The 25,921-nt window shown below is 30.5% G+C and overlaps 1 protein-coding gene across 3 annotated transcripts in view; it reads right to left on the bottom strand.

The window, feature by feature from the left end:
• LOC129987981 (SLIT-ROBO Rho GTPase-activating protein 1-like) overlaps positions 1-25,921 on the bottom strand; it is a 284,069-nt gene that overhangs the window by 121,878 nt on the left and 136,270 nt on the right. The window contains exon 1 of one of the 3 annotated variants that reach the window (XM_056096036.1): positions 10,010-10,458. The exons of the other annotated variants lie outside the window; for them this stretch is intronic. Within the exon in view, the coding sequence (XP_055952011.1) occupies positions 10,010-10,070 (61 nt within the window). The 5' untranslated portion in view covers positions 10,071-10,458. Of the gene's footprint in view, positions 1-10,009; positions 10,459-25,921 lie in introns of those variants that run through there. 3 annotated transcript variants of the gene reach the window in all.

Below are 25,921 nucleotides of genomic sequence, written 5' to 3'. Positions count from 1 at the left end.
TTCCGTAAACAGAAACTCAACCATTTTTCAAGTGCAAAACTACTGCCGTATACAAGAAGGAAATATGCATGCGAGGTTTTCCTCTCACAGTATTCCATCTGAAGTGAACGGAATATCTGATTTTTTTTCTTTTCCCTTCTATGGAAGTCAAACAGCTGTCAAGGAGAAACATGACATCTGCTGCAGCCAGCAGAGCTCTACAACACTCGACAGTCTTAAGGAACATGCCAGGCATTAATTTCTATCACGTTGAGGCAGTCTGTCTGACACGAGAAATATCAAGTCCGTTTTGCCAAAAAAGCGGTAATGATGGCTGTCGAGAAAAGATAGGGGATTTTTCATGGAGGGAAAGCAGATTAAACGGTAAAGATCATACAACATTTAAAAGATGTAACAAATCTTACTTAGGAAAAATGGAGAATAAATCCATTTCTAAATAAATGGATCTATTTAGAAATGGACAGATTTCTAGAGATTTATTCCATCTATAAAAGAAATCAAAGAATTGGGTATCTGTCAAAGCAATAGAAAATCTTAACTTTAAAAATTTCATATAGAATCAGAGTATCTATCGGACGAGATATGACGTACGGGACGTCTAACTTGTATGCGGGATGTATGGATGCATATTAAATAGTATCTTATCTCAAATTATGACCCACACAGTGCGTGGGATCAGCGGAATGGAGTATTAGTTCACGTGGACATTCTGGGCTCAAAACTAGTATTTTCTTTCTAAACAGTCGTACAATAGTGATATTTTAATGAAACAGAAAAAAAAAATATTACGCCTACTACTGAAGATAAATCTGAAAGAAAATATGATTTCAAAACAGCCGCTTTTAGAAAGAAAGAAAAAATACTCTATACTATGAATTCGAAAGACATAGCTTCACCATTTAACTACTTGAAGTGGAAAGACGTGCCACGCACGTCGAGATTCTCTTGTCACAGAAACGCCAACGACGTACAGCACAAGTAAGCAGTTAAATTGTCATAAAAGTCAAAATGATATTCGCCATCCATCGATTGAGATAGTTTGCCGGAATACAGTTTTATAGGAAAACAGTCTTAAATCGAAAATTAATTCATTTAGAAAATATAAAAACTTTTTTCGATTTCTATAAGATGTCGGATACTTTGTGTGACCTCGCTGAGAGTTACAGTGGACTGTTTGGCATGCACACCTGTGAGTTTCTTGCCACCGCAAAAGAACCATGTATTAGGCAAAGAACTTTGTCCTAACATCCGACTGGTTAAACTAGAATTTCTGACGTCAAGTAAGGTCGAGGAAACATTAGCAGCTCGTACTTTTGCAACTAAATATATATACACGAATGATATCCCTTCATTTAATTTAAATCCTAAATAATTTTTCCAAGTTTTATCTTAAATTATCCCATGTTACTTTAGTCAAAAATTATCTCTTACTTCCTGATCCAATTCCCACTTTTTTTTTTTTAACGCGTGCTCAAAAAAATTGCTGCATCGAGAAAACTCACGTCCCGAACCGAAGGGATTGAATCCCTGACGCCTTCGGCATTCTCTCAAAAATATAGAAGATTCCCTTTTCTAAGTCGACGTATCAAAGAAATACCTGTAAGAATATCATAGTAAAATCACTGAAAGGAAATATTTTTGCCATTTTGCTCTTGCGTTGTGGTACCTTTCCACCCCCTTGCACAAATTATAGTTTTCATAGTAAAATAAATTGAAATAAATTCCAAAAGGTTCTTTTTTTCGGCCAAGTATCTGAAAAATTATGTTTATATGCATATTTATCAATTTATGATCATTAATATAACATTATGTTAGCTATATAATAATGTCATTAGTTTAATTATTTTTTTAATCTATGTTTCATGCTTCCATATGGATCAAAGATTGCAAGTGTACCAACCACGATAGTTTTGATCTTCTCAAACAACGACAGTCGCCAATCTAGAAGCACTTACCCCACTTTTCTTATCCACTGCCATTTCAAATATTTTTTTTTTTTTTTCCTCGAGATTCCCGCCAAGCGTAGGCGCCCTTTATCAAAAGCGAAATATGCCGGGCAGATGCTGACATTGAAAACGAGCACTGATGAAATCGTAAGGACCGCATGCCCTTGCCTTGCAGAAGACGAACGAGACCGTACTTTTAATTTGAAGCAATCTGTTCTTGACGCGTGACGCGGACGGTCACCAGCACAAAAGCAAACGTGCCACTCACAAGAAAATTAAATCTTGAGGGGTTTTTTGACAGAATAATTGGGAAATAAGGAAGAGAGAGATATGAAGGTAGAATAACGAGACTCGTCTCGTTGCTGTCGAAACTAAAAATTTCACAAAGATCACAAACAAGGAATGTATAAAAGGGCAAACGGCTAGAAGATGAATGAGGACAGTTACAGATTTTGATTCGATCCTGAATCAAAAATATGTTCTAGAATAAAGAAAAAAAAATTCCTCCTAATTGTTTCGATCCTTATTTATCAGCAATAATCTTTAAAATATTTCACTATACTGGGTTTTAAAAAATTAGCTTCCAAAGGATCCGAACTTGTGCTAGGGTGAATATACAGACAATTTTAGATTGGTTCAGCTTAGGGCAGTGGTTCTCCAGTGGTTTTCCGCGGACCATAGATGTTCCACAGGGTGCTAGGGTGAATATACAGACAATTTTAGATTGGTTCAGTTTAGGGCAGTGGTTCTCCACTGGTTTTCCGCGGACCATAGATGTTCCATAGATGTTATAAATGGTCCGCGGAAGAACCCGGCAGCACATATCAAAAAGTCTCCAAGGAGGAATCGTCGGTCCTATGGGGGATATTCCATACCTCCCTCCGATAGAAAGCTTATCCTCCCGTATCCACATATAGTCCAATTTCTGATTAAATAATCCTCAAATTTCTGTGGGTTGGAAACCACTGATTTAGGTACATATAAACGCCCCATTTTGAAACAATACTAAATCTATTTTGGAACGAACCATGTAGTTTTGAACTGCGGTCAGATAACGAGATAGCATTTGAAATGGAATTTTTCTCTTTAACCTTTTCATACAACATGCAAGGGAGGAAATCTGGCTTTGAAGGATTTAACGTGCATCAAATCATCTTGAATAGTGGCATTTTGATGGAAACAGGTTTCAAACCAATAACCATCTGGATCCGAAGCCGAGATCTTCACCAGGGCCACGCCATCAATGCTCTATAATCCTTTTTAGAGAATAATGTTGCCACAAAATCGCGATTCCTTTGAATATTTAATTATTCCTACACATGTCAACGTCCATTATATACAAGATAGTACTCTCATAATGAAGTGAATTGAATATATATTCTCGCTTTTTGAATGATTGTCATGATTCGGTTTACAGTTATCTTCTTTATCCCAGCACCTGTAATATTGCAGTTTGAAATTCAGATCTTTTATACACATAAATCATTTGAGAAAATCCAGTATGCAATCCATGGAAATTCCGCCTTTGAATGGCATTATTTCTTTATATAAAGATTAATTGTTTAAATATTGCGTTAAAATTTTTTAACTTCAACCAACAAAACATTTCGGAAAAATGAAACAACATAGTAAATAAAAAAATATCTAAAAGCAGCCGCGACCATGCAAATCGGAAATAACAACCTCGCTGCTGTAGATTGATTGCGCAAAGCTATTTATAAGAAATTAATAAACAAAATGCTGATAGCACCGATAATTCCATCAGCTCAAAATATTATTGATGCAACGCGGCTACTTAATTGCCGGGTAGTGTCCTTTCCCACCCAGATGTCCCGTTCTTCAGTTAAAAACGCTACACTAAGGTCGTCCGAAAATTCTTAAAATTCTGAACACGATTAACGGGACGCGCGGGTGAAGGTTACAACACACCGCAGTTGGGCGGACTCAAGATAACGCATATCAAATGAGGACAGCTGATCACTTTTTGAAAATAGAAAACAACGGCCGACTGCGTAAATAAAAAGATGAGATTTTAATTTGAAGATGACTGATTCCCAGTTATACAAGATGCCCACTCTGAGCGGGCCTAACAGCTTTTCTTCCTAAACGGCTAGAAACAAGAATATGCCCATTGAAAAATGTTTAAATGAAGTAAGGTATTTATATATTATGCTGTTTTATTCAATATATGCGATAGAAAAAAAAAAACAAAATTTCTAAGCAATCTCTCATTCCTATTAATCAAATATTCTAAATGCATTAGCATTTTAAACAAAAGCATTTAAAGTTGACCGAGTTATGAAACTTCCTTATTTTATATTTATCATCGGCAGTTTCTAGAAAATGGACAACATTATTAGTTATCTTCCTTAAAGCAGTCGCTGAAATCCTTTGAAGTATTAATATGCAAAGCTTCGTAATTCGATCAATTTTAATTTTTTAAAAAAAGGAAAAGAAGAAGAAAGATAATAAACAGTGAAGAAGAGTAACACTCTTCTTTAAGTGTCAGTATGTCAAGAATATTGAGTATGTCAAGAATATTGAGAAGTATGACAAATAAGGTCAAGGGCAGCGTAAAAATTTAAACCTCGCAATTTTTTCGGCAATTTATTTATACTGTATGTATATAAACTACCTGAACACAAGACACATTTAGATAGAAGTTTGCCATGGAGTTCGTGAATTGCAAAAATCTAAAGTTAGCTCCAATAATCATTAGAATGAAATTAAAATTAGTTCGCAATTCTTACAAAAATTAACTACAACAATTCTGACTGCAGTATTGTGCAAGCAATTTCTGTACCGATCATTTAACTTTTGCTTTAAAATACAGAAGACGAAATAGCCTGGATGGTACAGAGTAAATATCCTTTATTTTTAATTAATCTCCTTGCTTATAATTAAAAAATACATTATTATTAATTACAAATAATTAATAACATTTTAAATATTTATAAATTCAAACCTTAAGCCCCATTAAATATATTTTCACATAATAATGTTTGCAGACGTGCATATTATCTCTAAACTGCGTGATGCAAAGCTCGTTCAAAACATTCTACTGGAAAAACCATTGGATTCTAGAGCAGTGGTTCTCATCCGGAGGACCACAGATGGTCCGCGGGTACATCGGAAATAGTCCATGGGAGGATCCGGAAGTACAAATTTTAAAAAAAGCATACAACAAATAAAGGCTCAACACATTACCTAAACTGCACCTTTAAGCCACGTTAAAAAAATTTAATAACCATCCAGGAGGGGAGGGCTCTTTTTCTAGTGGGTATACCTCCCAGTTACATTCGCTCTCAAGTCGAGGGTGGTGCACATATGTTTGACTCAGTGGTCCGCAAAGTTCCAGGGCTAAGAACCACTGAAGAGGTATCAAATGTGAAAAAGAAGACCACAGATAACCAAAATTTGGCATGGAATTACATTTATAAAAACATGATCACATGACGAATTTTATTGAATTCAAGTCATTACATTTGAGAGTTACTGGGTTTACATGCATGCGAAAGTACAGCCTAACAGATGGCCAATGTTTTGATAGCTTTCATTAGAAGGCTGATAAAAATTTACATTTTAGAAGCTAAACATGCGCACCAAATTGTATCTATTTAGCTCTTTACGATGTTTAGTTATCCGAATTCATCTGTACTCGAACAGCCGATCAGCCTTCGTCCAAAATTTGATAGAAATCTGCAAATTTGGTTAAAGTGGTTATACCAAATTTCACCCGTCTAGCTCAAAGCGATTTTGAGTTAACGTGTTCACAGAATGATGGACACGTAGATAGACATAATACACCGTAAAACGTGTTTTTGGAATTAGAGGTTTAAAATTTTCGAGTTCGACGATTACAATACTCTATACTTTGTAAAAGTAAAAAAAAAAAAAAAAAAAAAAAACTAAAATAAATCATTAATATATTGTTTACGTTAATTATGAAATGAAACAAAATTGATGAATTTATTGAAAGAGGAACTCAATGTTCACAGTCTAAGGCTCCATTATGCCTAAATCTGCACAGAACGCAAGCATGGCACTCCAGAATTCCCCATCCCTCCCTTATACAAACACACAGAGAGGGAAAAAAATTGTAATGACGGGATTTCTAAGAAATCATCGACATTATACATACACACGCAGCCGCATGTAATTCACAGCCGTCAGCAGTTGCCTTTGCATTCTCCGATGTTTTCGCATCCGCGGGAAACATGATGAAAGACGACGCGGAAAAACGATTGTGTAATTTCATTCCTAATAATCGCATCTATCAAATATTTGGTGCGGACGAGACGCGCGAATTCCGACTACACACACACGCATGCACTCCGATGAGTGACTGAAAAACGGCGGCATTTTTTTTTTCCTACCCCCTCCTCCTCTCTCTAGTCGGGCCGCAACCCTGCACTGGTATTCCAGATCCGATTTATAACCATTTTTTTCGACGCGCTTGCCAAAATCGTTTGCTAGCATCTGCAAATGAGATTAGAGTGCTATGATGAAAACAGTAGTGGTGCTGGGACTGTAAAAAACGTGAGCAGATATTATCTCACCGCCCCCCTCCACCCAATTTTGACGGTGTTTTATAATTTACTAAAAGCACAAATGTTCTTTTATAAATTTCACCATAAATTAGGAGTAGATTTTTTTTTTCCCTCTGTGATGATTCTAGTTTTTTTGGTCAATACAGTCTAAGTAAATATGTTCCTCGAAATTCAAACATTCTTTCATTAATTTCTTCTGTTACAAGAAAATCTTAGAAAACTTTTCAAGAAGAGAGAAATATAGGTAATTAATGAATTTCGAAAAGTTCTATTCAAATGGAACATTAAAATCATAAAGGCTCAAAAGTTAAAACAAGAAGATGTTTACAATTTAAAAATGTGGATTTAAGAATAAAAATAATACATTATTTCCAAAACATATGTTGTTGATATCACAGTAAGCAGAAGAGCGCCTATTTCATCAAAGGCCAAATTGTATAAATATGATTATTATTTATATTAAAACAGCTTATTAATGAAATGAATATACTTTTTACTACTACAAAATGATATCACCTTCCCTTCTTAAACATTTGAATCCATAAATAATTAATAATACACATTCTAACAGCATAATTCAAATTATACAAATGTTATATATGGTAAGGGTTTTAATGATAGTCTCTGCTATAACTAAATGCCAACCACAAAATAAACACCTGGTATTGAACTACCAGTATGCTAATCATACCAGTTGACATAGGATGCTTTTGAAGTATGTTTATACTTCAAAACTGGCAGTACTGAATAAGTTAAAGGTATCAATTGAAAAAGAATGTTTGTTCATTTCCTAAATAAGTACTTTTTTCATTTCCTTAATAAGTACTTGAAACAAAATCCATAAAGTTTGTGTGATGGTAGTGGTAAAAAGAGTAGCATGTTATTTCTTCATCGTATAGAATCTGCTTACTTAAAATCCATTAAGATAGATCTTACAATTTGATATTATTATTATTACAATTTTGTCAGAAGTACTTTTTTCATTTCCAAAATATATTTAAATGTATAACATAATGTATCCTTCCAGCAAGTTGAGATAAACTTCACATCAGTTGTACTTTCTCAAAAGAAATTTTGCTTAAATGCCATCATACACTTAATGTTCACTGCAATTACAAGGTGTTTTACTGACACTTGAGATTACCAGTTGTCATATAGCAACTATTATGAAAACTAATCAACATTATTTATGAAAATTATAATTTTATTGTAAGAAATTGCATTTATAAAAAGACAATATTGTATTATCCAATTATAAGGAAAATTCTAATATGTGCAAAATTATAAAATTGTTTCTATTAATTTAAGTATGAAATGCTGATGATCAGTATTAACTGTTATATTAATTATTGTACTATTAAAAATGTAATATATAATTACTTAAACAGTCAGGTACAATAAAAAATAAGAATTTCATTAGCACAAAATTTTTTATAGACAATATTCATTAAATCAGAATGAAATGCATGCACACATGTATTTTAAAATGTAAGGAAAGAAAAGTGTACACTAGATACAATTTGCTTAATTTAGTGCTTTGATATATTCATCTCATTTCATTTTTAATTCCAATTGAGTACAGTTTATTATGGCTAAAAAAGAAATAAGTATGCAGATGCATTGATAAGAACCAAATATTTCAATTCAATCAATTAGATTCTTGTATATATTTAGGGAGAATTATAAGTTTTAATAGGAACTCAAACATAAACAATAGCAGAGTTTAACAAGTTTCTACTGCCATTTTCTAAGCTCTAATATTAGTAGCATCCATATAGTGTAAATGCTACAAGATATTTTTTTAAAAAGCAAAACATATATTTTAGCTAAACTGGCAATTTTTTTCACGAATTACAGAAAATTCCTTAAAATTAGATATTATAATTTAATCTACAAAAAATTCATGAACTCATTTGCATGTTCAACATAATTTTTGCTTTTTATCTAAATTTTAATTAAATAAAAATTTATCTTTCCTCCCCTTTTTGAATAACACACACAAATTCAATTCAATTAAGTTTTCAAAGTAAAAACCAACTTTATTACTCTTTCTAAATTCAAATTTAACTTCCAGAAAATAAAATTATTAAATACCAATATTAAACAAAAATTTCATGAAGAATTTATAAATATTATGGCACTTTAAAAAATGTTAATTAAAATGTAATCATATTATAATCAGTAAACTATATCTGTATATATTCTATGATAAATTAAGAAGATTCTAAGAACCAAAAGGATATTATATCTTAATTACTAACAGTGTATAGTATAAATGTTTTGACAGAGATTCAAGGTTAAATGAATATTAAAAAAATTTACTCCTCGTTTTTATATTATTGTGCCAGAATCAATGGGTAGTTTTATTAACCTCTAGATAATACAAAATTATCTCTAATTGATGAAAACATGAATCTCCTTTTAAATAAGTAGCTTTGAAGCAATTAAATTTATTTAATGTTTTCAAAAGAAATTACTTTAAAAGAATATATAATTATTATCATTCTTTTAAATTCAACAAATTGCCAGTATTTTAATATTTCTAAAGCATATTCCAAATAAAATTTAAGTGAAATTTTACATATTGTATTATTTTATACATACAACAATCAAAAATATTGAGCATTATATCATAACAAGTTAATCAGATACAACCAATTCTTTTAGCCCAACAACCTTCATAATCTATTGAACAGGCATATAAAATTAAAAATTTATTTTCCTTTAAAAAGAAAACAACTTTAAACCATACAAAATTATTTTGAGTGTTTTAAAATGTTTTGGAGGAAAAAGTGCTGGATCATGGTTATAAAAAGTACTGCAAGACAATTTTGAGCTTTTTTTGTAATTATTGCTGGAATTATAATATTTTAGTCTAATAATAAATTCTCCAGTTTTAGATGATTAAAAATTAAATTAAAAGCAGGATAAAAAATGCTAAAATAAAATCGATTTTTTTTGTATTACAAAAAAATATATATATATACTTTAATTGCACTCTAAAAATTTTATTTACTGCTGAACATCTCATATCCATTATTTATCAAGTTGGTTGAAAAGTCAAAAGAAACACAATGTAAAATAATACTAACTAAATTAAAACTTTAAATATGCGATAATATTAATATGAAATGATGTTGTTATAAAAATCTGCTAATAGAAATTAATGTAAATGTATATAAAATAAAAAACATGAGAATCAAATGAGTATATTTTGCAAAAAAATTGATATTCATATATAATACCGAGAAAACCAACCTCGTGAAAAATCATCAATGATTAATAAATGTAAGCAAAAGGTCTAAAAATTTATTATCTGCAGATAAATATGACAAATTTTTAAAAAATGATTTCAAATCGCTTGTTGTAAAATAGATTATTAAGCATCTGATGTCACTGTCTTTTGTTTACTTTCTGACAGACAATCAAACAAATACAGATACAGGAAATCAAACAACAACTGGGTATTCAGTTTAAATCAACAACAACAAAAAATATATATATCGAACTTACTATTATAAAAATGTGATCGTCGAAGTGTCCCAACTCTTCTTAACCTCGGTCTCCCACTCATATTTTCAAAACTAAACAGGATAGCAGAATCCAAACTATATTACGGTGCTCTTAAAGGCCTGCATCGGTAACAATAGCACAATCGAACAGGTAAGAAACATCCACCGAAAAGGTAATCCACTTCAGTACGAGAAAACCAGCATATGCACTCCCAAGCCGGTGACAAGAACTTGTTTTAGTAGCAGACGATAATACGAAGTGGCATCAGCAGAAATGTGTATTCAGGTGGTCAAGCATAACAGACTATTATTATTTTTTTTAAAAAAATCGGCAATAGGGTTCTGATTTGTTTCAGCAACACGTCGATCAGTCACATCGGGTAATTAGGTAATTCCTCACAGCAGACAGAATGTTTCTAAACAGAACGCGAACAAAAAAATAAGACCCAGCGTTGGGCACAACGCTCGTAAGAAGACAACTTGCAAAAGTTTTTTTGGATTTACCTCGCCGCTAGTGCTGCCAGTTTCTCCCGTCTTCATTTGCGCGGTTGGGTTGCCATATTTTGGCGATTTATAGCGCCAAATTAGCACGCTTATAAACATTGAATTCCTTTTTATTTTAAGGATCGCAAAATTGATTAAGGATAAAATTGAATATTTAACTATTAAAATTTATAATGCTTATGAGCCTAATATAGAGCTATAGTTCAAACTTTTAATGATATCCAAGCAACGAAATGTGTCAATGTTTATTAAAGTAAAATGAAAGGAAATAGCTTTAGATAAAAACTTGAAAATGAATCTATTTAATTACTTAGCACATAAAGAATTTACACAAAGAAAGATAAATTACTTACTTTTCAAAGACTATAGAATATAATTTAATAGAATAACTATAATTTAATATTTTTTTAAAATAAAAAAATTATATAAGTGAAGGAATTCGAAATCTATAAAATCAATATTTTAAAGGGGTTTTTTTTTCCGCCATTAGAATTCAATAATATTATAAATAAAAATAATTCAGGGGCTTAAAAGATAAATTCTCCGAACATTTATTTTAAGAAATCGGATTTTTATTTGGCAATCAAACTTAATGCATTGTGAATTACAATTTTCTCTAAAAAATAGAAAAACAATCGTAATAATATGATCACTTTCGAGTAGTTAGCTTGGAAATTTACTAAAAAGAATTAAATACAAAAATAAGAAAAACTGTTTGTCACCTTATCACAAAAATAGCATTCAAGACACAATCCATCCCCTCTTCATTTTTTAAATTTTTTTTTAAAAAAAGAAAGAAATTTGAATACATGCATACAACAAAAAATAAATCAGCATATTTTTATATTTTTCATCTATATTTCATTTAGATTTTGACGATCATTAAAAAACAAGATATCTTTTCAGACACTATTATCATTACGTAGAATTCCATGGCATACTTAATTCAATGAAAACCCATCTATATATAGATAAACAGAAAAGATATGTTGCAAGAAGTAGAAAAGCTGCATAGTAATGAACTTATTTAACAATGCGATACTTAATTATAAATTCATTCAGTGTTAACAATAAAGCTGTAAAATTACTTTTCATAACATAAAGCCATTCTCTTCTTCTATAAAGCACATAATATGATAAGGTTAAAATAAAAATACATTAATTATCAGAGAAGTGCGAGTTGAATTTAAATTAAGCCCGATGTAGCATTTGAGTGTATTAACTCTTTCCACCCGACTTGTGCATGATTAAAAATGTTCTTTCTACGATAACTCATATAAAAGTGGAATTACCCCAAAGGGAATAAATTTTTAAATGACATTCGAATTACTTTTAAATTCAACTTCTGATCAGAGCGCATCAACACAAAAAAGGCAATTTATCATTCAAATTATGATAATTTCACTCATCTTTAATTTTGGTAATATTTTTTATATAATCCGTGAAAAATAATTCAATTTACTAAATTGATGCCGATTTTAGATATCATAAATCATATCGTTAGAACAATACATTATTTTCAGAAATTTCAAAATCAATGCAAATTTCAATTAAATACAAACTTTTGAATTAGTATTCATTTTGAAGCTACATTAGTTCTCCTTTGCAACAGTAATTTAATATAAACACATTAATCGCAAAACCTATTTTGGAGTCCATTCCTATCAACCTGCAATGTTCGACTTCACCGATATGCTGACTACCAGAGATCAGAGACCTATGTAGAGTTGCGATAATACAGCATGCATTTAGGTGCATTATTTCACGATCTCCAGATTAAAATTTATTTGGAGAATATAATTTTTTGAAAGTACACTGTTCAATCAACAATAACTAATACGGCCTAAACGATAATTATACTGTCAGCCAACAGAGCCTGACGTCGTCTGAATGTACAATTCAGTGTGTTACCAGTGACTGACAAAGTACTTAAACATTAAATGGCATGTAAGCTGAAACTCTCCATTTCCACGTTATACCAAAAGTATGATCCTGGAGGTTTTAATATGGACCTAGCACACTTAAAATGAGGGATACTCGGTAGAAACGGGTCCCCAACATCTACCAGTCGCAGGATTGAGATAATGAAACTAATCCCAGCAGAATTCAAAATAAAATATTCTATATCCAGAATGTCAAAAAAATCTAATAAATAAAAATATGCTAAGTATTTAATTATGTAAGATTTTATTACGTTAGAATGTCGTTATAATATGGGACTCGATACTTAAGGATCCCTAATCGGTGACATTTAATTCCAGAAAATATACAACTGAAGTAGCTCATATTAACCACATGTAAATTACTCATTTATAAAGCTGGCAGCGTAAATGCGAGAAAAAATCGACACCCTATTATGAAGCTAGAAAATCAAAATAAGTCGCCGCAGGAGATTAAATGTCATAAAAAAGAAAACATCATCAGAATTATATTTTTTATTGTATCTGGAAAAAGAAAACATAAGAGTAATATTAAATTAGCTGAAATAAAAAAAAAAGAGTTTAAGAAATTTAAACTAAGGTCAAATTTAAGTAATATCCTAACTATGATTTACGAGGAAAGAAAAATACATCTAACATACAGCAATTCGTAGACGGCTCGTTTGTTCAAGCTCAGTTTTAATGATTAAAGGACCGTTTCCTGAATTTCTAGTACCTCGAAACAATTTTGAACAGAAGTCAAATAATGAAGACGACACAAGAGCACTACACCTGTAACCACTTGTTTAGATGTCAAGACTTTCTACCTAACTACCATATTGCTACCTACGGTTGTTAAATAATATGGTACTTACTTTACTTACATTCTTAAATAAATAAAAAAAATTCATATCTTAAAAAAAAAGTATGCCCTTTGAGAAAAATGTTGCTTTTCTCTCCATGTACTGGGGGTGGGGGCGAATGCTTCCCGAATTTACAGCGCGCAACAATTTCGAAAAGGGAACGAAAATTATTTCATAAAAAAACGAAGAAAAGAAAAAGAAAAGAAAGCAAATTAATTTAACCACAAAAACCACATCCGACAGAAGAAGCGGCATTTGCATAATTGATGTAATATATGTGAATATTTTAAAGAGATGCATGAATAAGGAAACTTGAGATAGTTGAGAAACTTGAGAAATAGTTTTATCGAGCACATGTTTAATAATAAAATCAGAAGAAAACGTCTTTTTAAGGGGAAGCTTTAATAAAAGCTTTATATCCAACCTTACAGTAAGCACATGCAAGCAGCAGCGTATTAACACCAAGGTGCACAATTCCATTCAATAATATTCTAAACGGACTCTTAACTTATGCTTCAGTTAAACGCAATGTTAGAGACTTAAGTTTTCAGAAGACTCCATTAGGGCAACAGGTGCAAACCGGTCATAATCCGACCCTATACAGTAGTTGCATTCTTATTCCATATATAATTTAATTACATACGCACACAAAACTATAATAGTGGCTAAGATATTATTATTATTACTTGATAATCCTACTGTGGAAGTTCACAACAAATTTCATTTTATTTTTGAAACTATGCAACTAACTCAGAATTTTTCAATAAAAACATCAAAATGTTTTCATAATTAAAATGTATTCAAATGCGCTTCGTTGGTAAGGGGATATGTTAGCCAGCATATTGTCCGCCAAATCAATGAGGCAACGATACCCCCTCACGCCCTGCGAAATCAATTCATTTTATGAATAACACTGAATTCCTTTAGATAGCATATTTTTCGGTGGTCAAATAAAAGCACATCACTTTCCACAAATAAACGGTGATACATAAAATATTTTAAATGCATTTTTAAAAGCACTGTATAATTGTATGATTTAAAGGTACAAATAAAATTTAAAACATCAGCATCTCTAAATTTCTATTAGCTGCTATTTGCAACTTCCTCTTTGCATGTCTTACTAAAATTGATTTTCTCACAAGCAAATCATGTGTATACACTGTTTTTCAGAAACAAAGTAGACTCATTTTGTTCTGACCAACTAATAATCTAGCAAATTACAAGCAGACCAGGCTGATTAAATATCGAATATTAGTAAAGCTTAAATGCGTATGAAGAGAGTTTTCAAAAGATATTCTGGTTAGAAAAGTAATTATACATTTGTATACAAAACGCAATGTTTAAAAAAAAAATCCATAAGTGTCTTCCTTCTTTTTTCAAGAAATTAAAACCATAAATTGCATCATAATATTATTTTCCAGAATTTCTGTACAATTATATAAATATGCTATAAAAATTTTAAATTCTTTTGACTGTATTTGTTGTCGAATCAAACGCAATTTTACAATAAATATTTATTCAATTGCATAATACATAAAAAAGTGAACGTGTAAACAATTATCTATCATTTTAGACTGTTCCATAAATTAAATAAATTAGTTATTGCGAAAAAAAAAATGATTTGCTCTTTTCAACTACTTAGCATTTCTTCAGAAAACGAGTTTTAAAATATATTAACACTTTAATGACAGCAGGTCTATGCAGTCAAACGCCTCCAAGGGCCGGTAATTTTTTTTTTTTAAGAATTAAAAATAAAATTTGTTTATGTTTATACATCATCATAGAGAGTGGTAATGGTCAATAACCTTCGGCGGAAACATCACACACATGTTGTATGAGAGGGCATTAAAATTTTCTAAACATGAAAACAATGCATACATTAAAATGTTATCCACAACAGATAGAATCCGCATTCATCTTAGTAATATTTTCCCTGGCATCATCCAATTTTAGAAGAAATTTGTGAATTTTTTTTATCGTCTGACGATTAACTAGTGTGAAATTCTGTTAACTTGAATAAAAAAATACTGTCAAAAACTATTTATATGCATTACCTAATAAGCATAACGAAAACACACGTCTCGTAAAAATTTATTTCTTTTTGTCGATTAATGGCGATTTTTTTCCCTAGAGGAAAAATTACTTACAGTCAAACTTTTTGATAGATGACGCTCTTGCTCGCTCAAGACAAGCTATCAAAAATGGGAAGCTTTTAAAATCTTTCGTCAAAAGATACCGCGAGAGCTCCAAGACGAAAGGGAATACAATTTTTAGACGACAGACGCAGCAGCAGAAAAAAGAAAAAGGAAGAGGGAGGGAGAAAAAAGTAAATTAAAAAGAAGAACCAGAGAACTAAGAACAAAATAAAAGTAAATCAGCAGTTTGGGTGCCTTTTTTTTTTTTTTCCTTCACTCTCATCGTAAGTGAAAAAGTATCTGTTGCTGACAGAGGCCAAACCAGATTGTCCTACGAGAGTTCTGTTTTTTGTCAAGCTTCATTTTCAACTTTTCTCTTTGTTTTTTTTATTAGTTTTGTGTGCCAAAATGGAATAGGGTGAAAAGTTATTCTTTTAATTAGATAAGCACTCTTTTTAAGTTGATGATAATCTTTTCAATTAACTTGTGGATAAAAATGATAAGAGGAGAAAATGGCGATAGGTCGTGGCTAAATGAGGCATATTCTGGTGACTATTTTTGTAAAAGAGTACATATAAGTTTAAATGACTATAATACTAAAAGGAGGTGAGAAGATTTTCCAATAAAATTCAAGAGGTTTCAGATTAACATGTTAATAATTTTAAGTTATATATATTCAAATTTTTTATCACTGGATTCATTTTTCGGGTATTCGCTTACAAAGTAAAACGAAATGAAAGAAAACACGTTTTGTGTGATAAATGTCCAAATTTTAATATGAATACAGTTTATCAAGAACTTAATATTGTTTTCTTTCTGCATTTGCTTATCACAAGTAAAATAATATGAAAGAAAACACGTTTTAAGCATTAAATGCCCAAATTTTAATATGAATACAATACATCAATAACTTGGTGTTGTCAAAATGTAACGTTGTAGAAAATCTGACAGTAATAATAAAACTATTGATCATTTATTTCCGAAATTTCGTTGATTTGAAACTTAAAAGCTGGTCTTTCTCAAATAATAAGCATTAGTTCATTATAATAATTTGATTTACAGTCTATTTAAAAAAAAAAGGGGGGGGGTATAGAGAGAAAAATTAATTAAAATTAAACTTTAGACTATAATATATTTTCATCTGTCGTATAATACTTTCTCTACAATGAGCATTATTATTTCTTGTCTTCTTTAGAGCATGGCATTAAAAAACTGTCTGTGTATTAAGAAATAAAAACACTGATATAATTTAATCAAACTCAAATAAAACATTCTATGTTTTATTAAGATGAAATTTTAACTCAGTAATATCAGTTTGGTATTTGTACGAAATAATCAACTCGCTGACATCCATACTTCCAAAATAACTTTTTTAAAAATTCGCAGTAAAGGGTAAAAAATTGAACTTTTAAAATGGTGTTATTCTTCAATTGAATTGACATAATAGTCCAACAGATCAGTTTTAATTGTTTTCTTTTATTTAGCAGCAAACCTTTATTATTCCCGTCACAATTACAACAACATCAAACCACATGAATATTTCATCTGACAAGAGCAAACGCAAAATTATTCACCAGAAGTCCATCAAAAACGCTTCTGGAACAAAAAGGTCTCATTAATTATCCAAAAAAGTTATTTACCTGCTATGAGTGCACATTGTTTAAACATGATTATTCAATTAACAAAAACATGGTTGTTCTTTCCTCATTACATATCTCCCGGTTCTAACAGACTCTCTATTACCTTAAGTCTACCAGTCATCAAGATAAAAACAGTCTTTGAACATGAAAGCCCCATCAACAGCAAAAACAATTGCTATTTTTTTTTTACAATGCACTGACCAATGAAGCGTGACCGTAATAAAGCACTAACCAGTTCTGCATAATGGGAATTATACAGCAAGCATTAACCTTGTGCAGCTCAAACAAACAGACCGGACGAGCTGGCAAACAGTTTTATCTTCTTCTTTTTTAGCATTTCAGTTGTTTCAGACCAACGACAGGCACTCGTATCCGTCTCGATGATTTGCTTCCCATTAAAAGATACAGACTCTTATTTTTCTTTTGCTTCTGGAAAATTCATTTGGTGCATCAAAATAGAAACAATCCATTGAGCAAGTGAAATTTCCTTTTTCCGACGGTGAACAAAGAACAACTACCTTTGGAATGTGCAAATAATATCCAAATCATCCAATGTGTTTTAATCTACCTTTCATTCGCTTTCAGAGAGTTGGAAAAGAGTTTAAAATTAATTGAATTCCACATAAAGACTTCAAAAACAACTTGAAATATTTCTGATCCTTTATATGTTTTAAATAATTATTTTTTCTACTTTCCTGACGTCAATTCTATATAGATTAAAAATTAATTAACAGTAACGAACTAAGAGAAGAAAAATTAAAATTTATAGCATTCCTTTCGAATGACCCATTAACCCGTTAACTGGTTCGACCTCTTCGGAAAATGGTATCTAAATTGCCATAAACATGCATATATTATATAAATATAAGAAATAATTAATTATAAATATAATAATTAAACAATTATTATATAAATAAACTCGTTATAACGCAAAATGTTGTACTTTTTCCATGACGAGTATACTCGTCAGAAACAGTTAATTGGTTAATCCTATATTTTGAATCTTTTATTAAAATTTCACCAGAATAAGCTTCTGTTGATTCTATCAAACGACCTTCTAATATTCGAAATACGAAATGAATTGGATTTAATTCCCATTTAAAAATTTGATTCAAAGACACAACTTTCATAACTGGATCGCATATCAAATTTCATTTGTCTAGGCCTTTGCATTTTTTAATTATCGTGGGATTAACCCGTGCATGTGAATGTACAGGCGACAGACGGCCACCCCGATGAGGATTTGATTCAAAATTTGAAGCGGAACCTACACTTTAGATGCTACAACTGTGTACAAAATTTTATCAGCTCAGTTCTTTATGTTTCATATTTATTATGTTCGTTTGTATTCGGAAAGCTAGACAGATAAAATTCTTGTAAGCGAGATTTGTTCAGAATTTGATAGCAAGTTACAAAATTTTTATTATAGACAACATTCAAAATTTCATTTGTCTAGCTCAAAGAGTTTTATGTAGTTATTGATTTTATACTGAAAAACATGAGTCCAAAAATGTGCATTTTGAACTAGAAAAAATCTGAAAAGATGAAATTGGCGAAAATCTCGAAGTCGAATTTTTCGATGATTGCTTACTATACTTTTTTTCTTTTCTAAACTATTTATTTTCTATTCCATCTCTTTGTATGCAAGAAAGTAAAAAGACACCAGTGAATATAAATAGTAAAAATTTTCGATTTCGATTCTTGAAGTTAAAGTATTGACATTGAAATAGTCAAAAATATCTATAAACAAATTAAGGGGGGGGGGAATGTGTATAACTTTTTATAGAATTAATAACATAATTTGAAACAAAGTCACACAAAACGGCAAGATAAATTTCTGATGTAAAGAAACGTTTACTAGTTTATTGGCATACTGGGAAAAGTGACAAGCTCTGAATTTCAATAGGAAACCATATTAATATGACGTGGATTCTTAAACAGATATCGGCAGAAAATGGAAATGGGAAAAACACTGGAGCAGCTGCGCATACGCATGCTAATAAGTGTCCATTATTATTCCTAAATGAGTAATGCAATTTCGTGCAGTTAAGTTGCGTGCCAAACTATTAGATACCACCGCGTATCATGAATCATTCAAAATAACACAAAAATGTCATATTAACATATTTTCTGTTAAACAATTTTCATTACTAAAGCTGTTATCTAAATGAAAGGAATGAACAGTCTAGACTTTCAGATCGGATCATTGACTTCCTTTGACACTCGTGGGGATAGTATAAAATGAGAATAAAATTCAATTACTTTAAATAATGAACTCAACTTCGGCACATTCGTATATTTAAAAAAAAAAAAAAATCTAGGGTAAACAGCGAAGATTGTAGCAACTATTTTATCGTGTGTATATAAAAATTAAAAATATATTGAACAAAACTGAAAAATTGATCTCTGGTATTATCATGCAGTTTTTTCCTAGATAAGTAATGGCAAAATGAAACAAATCTGCATTAAAGAACGATGAAAAACCTCATGTTATTTAAAATTACAATGCCTTAATCAATTTCAAAGAAAAATTCCAAAATAACATATAATTCTCATTCAGGCTCTTATGCAAATCTCGGAAGCCACAAGAAAGTTCAAAAACTGCAACACAAAAGCGGACACATAAGTGCAGTAAACGAAAAACCTCGAAAAGTTCAGCGGCTGAAATTTGCATAAACGTGACCACACATTAACTCCAATAACTTTACTCTGCCCTATTCTAAAAGACTGACCGCTGTTTTCCCACCAAAAAACCATCAGCCACCAACAGGGGGTCCACAAACCCTCACACGTCCGGTCCGCCAACATTGTTTTTTTACTATTCTTTAAAGATTTTTTTTTTCCGCGGATGGACTCAAAGGGTCATCACCGAGGGCCATTCACCTCGGTAAGAAGGGGAAGTTAAAAAAATCACTGTTGTGTTGAGTCTTTATCGCACGAGCTTTGTGTGTGTAAACAGACAGCAGCTACCCGTGACGTCATCACCCGAGCGCGCGCTGGAGTTCCGTGTATCACCTGGGCCATAGAAACGGCTCATTAGAGAACCAATGGGGGTGGACGGAATAAGACGGTGCCCCACCAAGTGCATCTCCAACCAATTAGGATACATAACGGTCAGGGTGGGGTCTGCTTACACAAGACACTAACAGGCCAATTATGATTCATAAGAACTGAATCCCTTTTCCGGTTCGCAATTACATGATCGCAGAACTTGAGTGATTTATAGATTGTAGAGTTCTACATCAAGGTAACGTGAACATGGAACAGCGGGATGTCTAGGTGTTCCGAATTACAGAGGAACCCTGCAAACCTGATTATTAATAAGTTGAAGTTAATAATTTAAGTGTGGCGTGAATTATATAAAAGTTTTTCAACAAGTTATTTTTCAAAAAAAAAAAAAAAAAATGACAAAATATTCTACCAATATCTCGGTTATTCGACTAAAATATCCCCGATTATCCGCGATACTGGATGGTGTAGCAACAGCATATAATCGGTAAAATGACCGGGAAAGTATATAAATCCACATGAAAATGCTTTTTATTTTCTGTAAGGTTCTATATACACAATTAAGACTTGATAAACGGTAGAATTCTTTGCTTACAAATTTTTGATTGACTTTTTTTACGAAGGGGGGGGGATGTCATTTGTTTCTAATTTTTAATGCTGGAATACTTTATTATTTATTTATGAATGAGATTTTTTAATACCTTTCGGGAATTAACATTTGTGAATAAGAGAGAAGTTAACTAGGTTTTATTTTCGTTTTGATATTACAATGAGTTAGCATCTTTTTACAAACCTTTTAAATTACTAAAATTAAAAAAAAAAAGAAAAAAGTAAATGAAATAGATTGATATTCGTCTCGGGAACTTTGAAGCTATACGCAAACGGATCTCTTAAACGTGAACCGAAGCCAGATTGTCAAAATGTCACCCAAAATGTCTAAATGTCAAATGCGAAAAAACCTGACCAAATACGATTCATTTAATGTGTTCTCGGTTGATTCAAACGGATATCCAACATGTTTTGCCAACTCAAATGCTGAGACTGCTCTCAGACTACAGCGATCACTACACGATGGATTTTTAAAGTATTGAAGGTTCCACTTTTTTATTTATTTTAAACTATAATTGTTATTTTTTTTTTATGCTTTTATCTTCGTAACTTCAATCATTTAAAATAATTACTATAAATACTATAAAAATTTTATTATAATTATTACTTCAATTATAATAAAATTTTTATAGTACAATTCACATTGCATTCTCCTTTGGAAACTTCAGTGATCGCATCTTGAACAAGTATGAGCTAAAAAAAAAAAAAAAAAAAAAAAAAAAAAAGGTTTATATACAATTATTTCAATTAAAAACACCTTTTACACTACTTCAAAGCATATTTTAAGGAACAATAAAAAAAAAAAAAAAAAAAAAACTATATTAAACTATGTCTTAAATATTCGTTCATCTTAGCCAAAGCTTTTTATTTTCTCATATCCGAGCATATAATGAATAAATATGGCAGTTATAAAAAAATTCGAACTCAAGATTTTAACCTCCACCTTTCATAACTTACCGAGTTCAGAAACATATTCTTGGAATTATATCTGTGAAAACGATAAATCAAAAATGCTTCTAGGTAGATGGACGCAATTTGTTGTGTAGCTTTTACACCAAATTTGTTCATTTCTACCAAATTTTGAGCGTAATCCAATCGCAGGGAGACTGCTTGAATGAAAGTAAATTAAAATAATAACTACAAAAGAGTGCACCAAATTTTATCTGATCTGAGATCCACATCAAATTTCGAACAAAATCCGTCAACGGTTTTTGTTTGCGTCAATAGATTCGAGTAAGCGTATATGATGAAACTCAAAAATGCAATGATTTAAATAAATAAATCGACCGATAAAGATTTCCAAAATGCACACTCGGCTTTCTGCCTTATACTACTAAACATGTTTAGAAACTCTGAAAGAAAAAAAGAAGAAGAAATCAAATCATTCGTGGCGTTTAAGGTCTTGCCGAAAGTTCACAATTTTTATTCAAATTGGAAAGGTATAACATTTTTATCAAGCAAGTGTCTAGAAGACCCTCCCAAATGGTTTAAATTGAAAATATTTACCAACAAAATTTCACATCTCTAGATTAATCTCCGATTTCCATTCAAAATGTATTTATTCTGAATATATAGAATATATTTTACATAAATTTTCCAAATTTCTGGAACAATATATAGTTCCCAGCAGAGCATTATCAAGAAAGTGAATGAGTGCAACTATTTGATGACAGATATAGAACACACTTTGGAAATAATGAAGCTATTATCTGTCATAAATAGCGAGTTACCAGAAACTGCAACATGTTAAAAGAGCGATGCGACACAGGGTACAAAACGAGGACGATGAGATAAATATACGTCTTTCATCAGAGGGTGGTCCTGCCCCTATCATCACATCGGCAGACGACATAATCAAGGATGAAATCCAGACAAAGACAACGCCCCAACAACAACCCCACATTCATAAAGATCTCAACAGGGATGGGTACGAAAAAGATCGGATGACATTAGATCAGTGAATCGGCTATTATTCAATTGCATGCTACCATTAACAGATATTTCATTAAATTCTTAGGAAGAAAAAAAAACTGAACAGAACAGAAAATTGGATTAAGAAATTCAAAAATACGCATCCGTCCCATTATATGATAATTTTTAAGATAATTTTAAGAAAACGTCCAGATAAAACACACAGGAATAAATGCGAAAATATTTCAAGTATTGCAGTAAACGATTCGGAGTTGCTATATGCAGTAGTCAAGTAAATGCTGAAACTCATCTATAAAACTGAAATTCTTGCATTAAAACAAACTATAATGCATCTAAGTAGTATTTAAAATGCAAAGGATTTAAAATGTTATATCAGACGTAATCATAACATTAAATAGCATATAAACATTGCTTTCATTGGGCTATTTATTCAATTCTTCCATTAAAGCAAACTATAATGTATCTAAGTAGTATTTAAAATGCAAAAGATTTTAATTATTATATCAGATACAGTCATAACATAAAATAATAAATAAACATTGCTTTCACAGAGCGATTTATTCGAGCTTCAGAAATATTAATTTCAAAAACTAGTTTCAAAACCGAAAACTTATTTAAAGACTAAACTTAAAACTAGATAAGAAACGACAACAGCGACAAAAATCATCTTGTATTTATTCAATCCAAAACCACTTTTCGGAAATGTTATTTTAAGAAAACATTTTCTGCTTATTCAAACACTGCCCAAATGAAGTTTTAAAAACAATATTTAAATAAATTCAAACTAGAAAGTTGAAGCTTTAACATAAAAAAAAAACTATACAAATATAATATAAAAAAAGATTATCAAATACATTTCTAAAGAAATTAAACGGCAAAGCAAGAATATTTTAGAAATAAATTATACCATGCTCTTGAACTGTAAAAGAAAAGCATTGTACTTATAGCAGCACACCTGCAAAATGATACGTCCTGATTTTTAAAAACCATTTCTCTCTAGGTCTCACAGTTTATATTTTCTTACCTGAAAAAGAAAATTAAATTTAGTACATAAAATTATAAGTTATCGGAAAATTTGATGCACAAATTGAACTAGTTTTGAAACAGGTTCCCAATATGGCATGTATTCCGAAATAGACAAACAATGCAATAAAACTTCCTTATAAATTCATATCTTTTACAACCATAATATACCAATAAGCCACAGAACTCATCGAAATTGTTAAAAAAGAAATAAAAAAATAATTAAATTAGTAGTTACAAAAGCAATTCGTTCGATTTGTTATTTCAAAAACATCAAAACGAGAAAAAGAACGATTGATGAGGAAGCATTTTATGAAAAATATTTGTAATTGCACATTCATCACTAGGAATTTTTTTAAAAAAATCATTCATGTCTGGAACGGCAGAATCCGGCATTTTTCCTTGTTCATGTCAAAATTTAAGCGATTTTTTTTTTCCAATACAGAATATACTACAAGTATAAATAGAATGAATAGACAAAATAAATCACTTGAAATGCATTTACTTAGAATAATATAAAATGTTGCCCTTTCTATACAAATTATTTCTTTCGCCCAAATTTAAAAATGTTCTTTTGTAAGAATTGCACTAAAAATAAATAAATAATTGAAATTCAAAGTATTATAGACAATTCAGCTCTCTTGCTTCTCAATATGTATGAATAAAATATAAATCTATCGCATTGTATAGAAATTCACACCATGGAATATATTTTCTACAAATTTTTTTACACAAATATCAAAAGTACAAAAAAATTTTAAAGAAAAATACGTGATAATTTCACGAATAAATTCTATTAATTAAAATCTGTTTCCGTACATAGAAATGATAGCTTTATCTAAAGTGCAACTACTAAAACTAAATAAAAATATATAATAAGCATTTTAAGAATTCTAAAAAATATTAATATTTTATGGAAAAAAAAAGAATGTTTTAAAAACTTTTTTTTTTTAATCCTTTCTTTTTTAATCGTTTGATATAGTCTTTTTTTTTTTTTTTTTTTTCCCTCGAGAAGCTAAGAAATTTAAGAATCGTTTGGTGCAATTGACTAACATTTTTTTTTCTGCAAATTTGCGTGACGTGATGCACAGAATGTATTGGTTAGTGTAATCAGGCCAGACGAATCGAGCTTAAACGGTTATCACGTTACAATGTTTTGAAATAATGGCTCGAATTTCTTTTTTTTTTCTTTCGTATTTATAATTAATTCTTTATTTTTTTATTTTTTTTCTTTATTACCATTTCTATGCAGAGAAGAAATTATGAAAATATTTTTCTTCGCTGATGAAATCGCAGCAGTAAATCGTTAATTTATACAGTCGATGGAGTCCCAATTAAAAAAACACACACAAAAAAAGAAGAATTCCTATCAAAATGCATACTCAGGTAATTTTACTCTTGATATTTTCTAGGTTTACAAATGTATAAACATTATCCAAATAGGTCTAAGAAGAATCATAAGAATATTATATTCATTTTTCTATTAGAGTTATAGTAAGTGGTAACCAAAACGAATAAATTATGGAATTATAATTAAGAAGCTTGTTGAAATTGAGAATAAAAACATTTAACGATAAGACACAAAAATGATTTTGAAAAATAGAAAAAATAAATAAAAAATGTGAATCAATTTTCTTTTACCAAAAAAAAAAATAATAATAATAATAATTTGGTTATCTGAAAAACTTTGCCAAACGTACCATGGATTCTAAGACAATTCCGGTATTCCAAAAAGTTTATATTAAAATGGATTAAGTACGCCAGAAAGTGAACTCAGTTTCAGGTCACAATCCACGAACTCGCACAATGGCAACGCGAATTTTCTAACTAAACCAGAATGATTTAGCATTCTTCTGAATATAAAAAACAATTCTGGCTCTTTGAAATAAAATATAAAATGAATTATTTAGAGATGCTCTTTTTTTATTCGGCTCTCTTGTTTGAATGGAATTATATGAAATATGCTTTTCAAAAGAAAAAAATATCATATATTTCAGAATAAAATGAAATATCTGAAATTAAATAGCAATCTTAAATTTTCCAGTTGTTCTAAATGAATTAATTATATTATAGTTTAGATAACAGGTGTTGTATCCCATAACACCTACCTTAATAGCAAATTATTTTGAATTCAAATAATTAAATTTCATTTAAAGCTATGATTGAAAGAATTAAAAAGAAATCCATTTCGAAATACAAAATTCATATTCCATTTAATGTAATTAGTAAACGCATTATTACATCAATAGTCGATTTAAAAGTGATAGGTATTCATATAT

The sequence above is a fragment of the Argiope bruennichi genome, chromosome 10 (genome assembly GCF_947563725.1).
Source record: "Argiope bruennichi chromosome 10, qqArgBrue1.1, whole genome shotgun sequence".
Taxonomy (NCBI): Eukaryota; Metazoa; Arthropoda; class Arachnida; order Araneae; family Araneidae; genus Argiope; species Argiope bruennichi.
The sequence above is the reverse complement of the archived record's forward strand: the minus strand, read 5'-3'. Positions and strand labels throughout refer to the sequence as shown.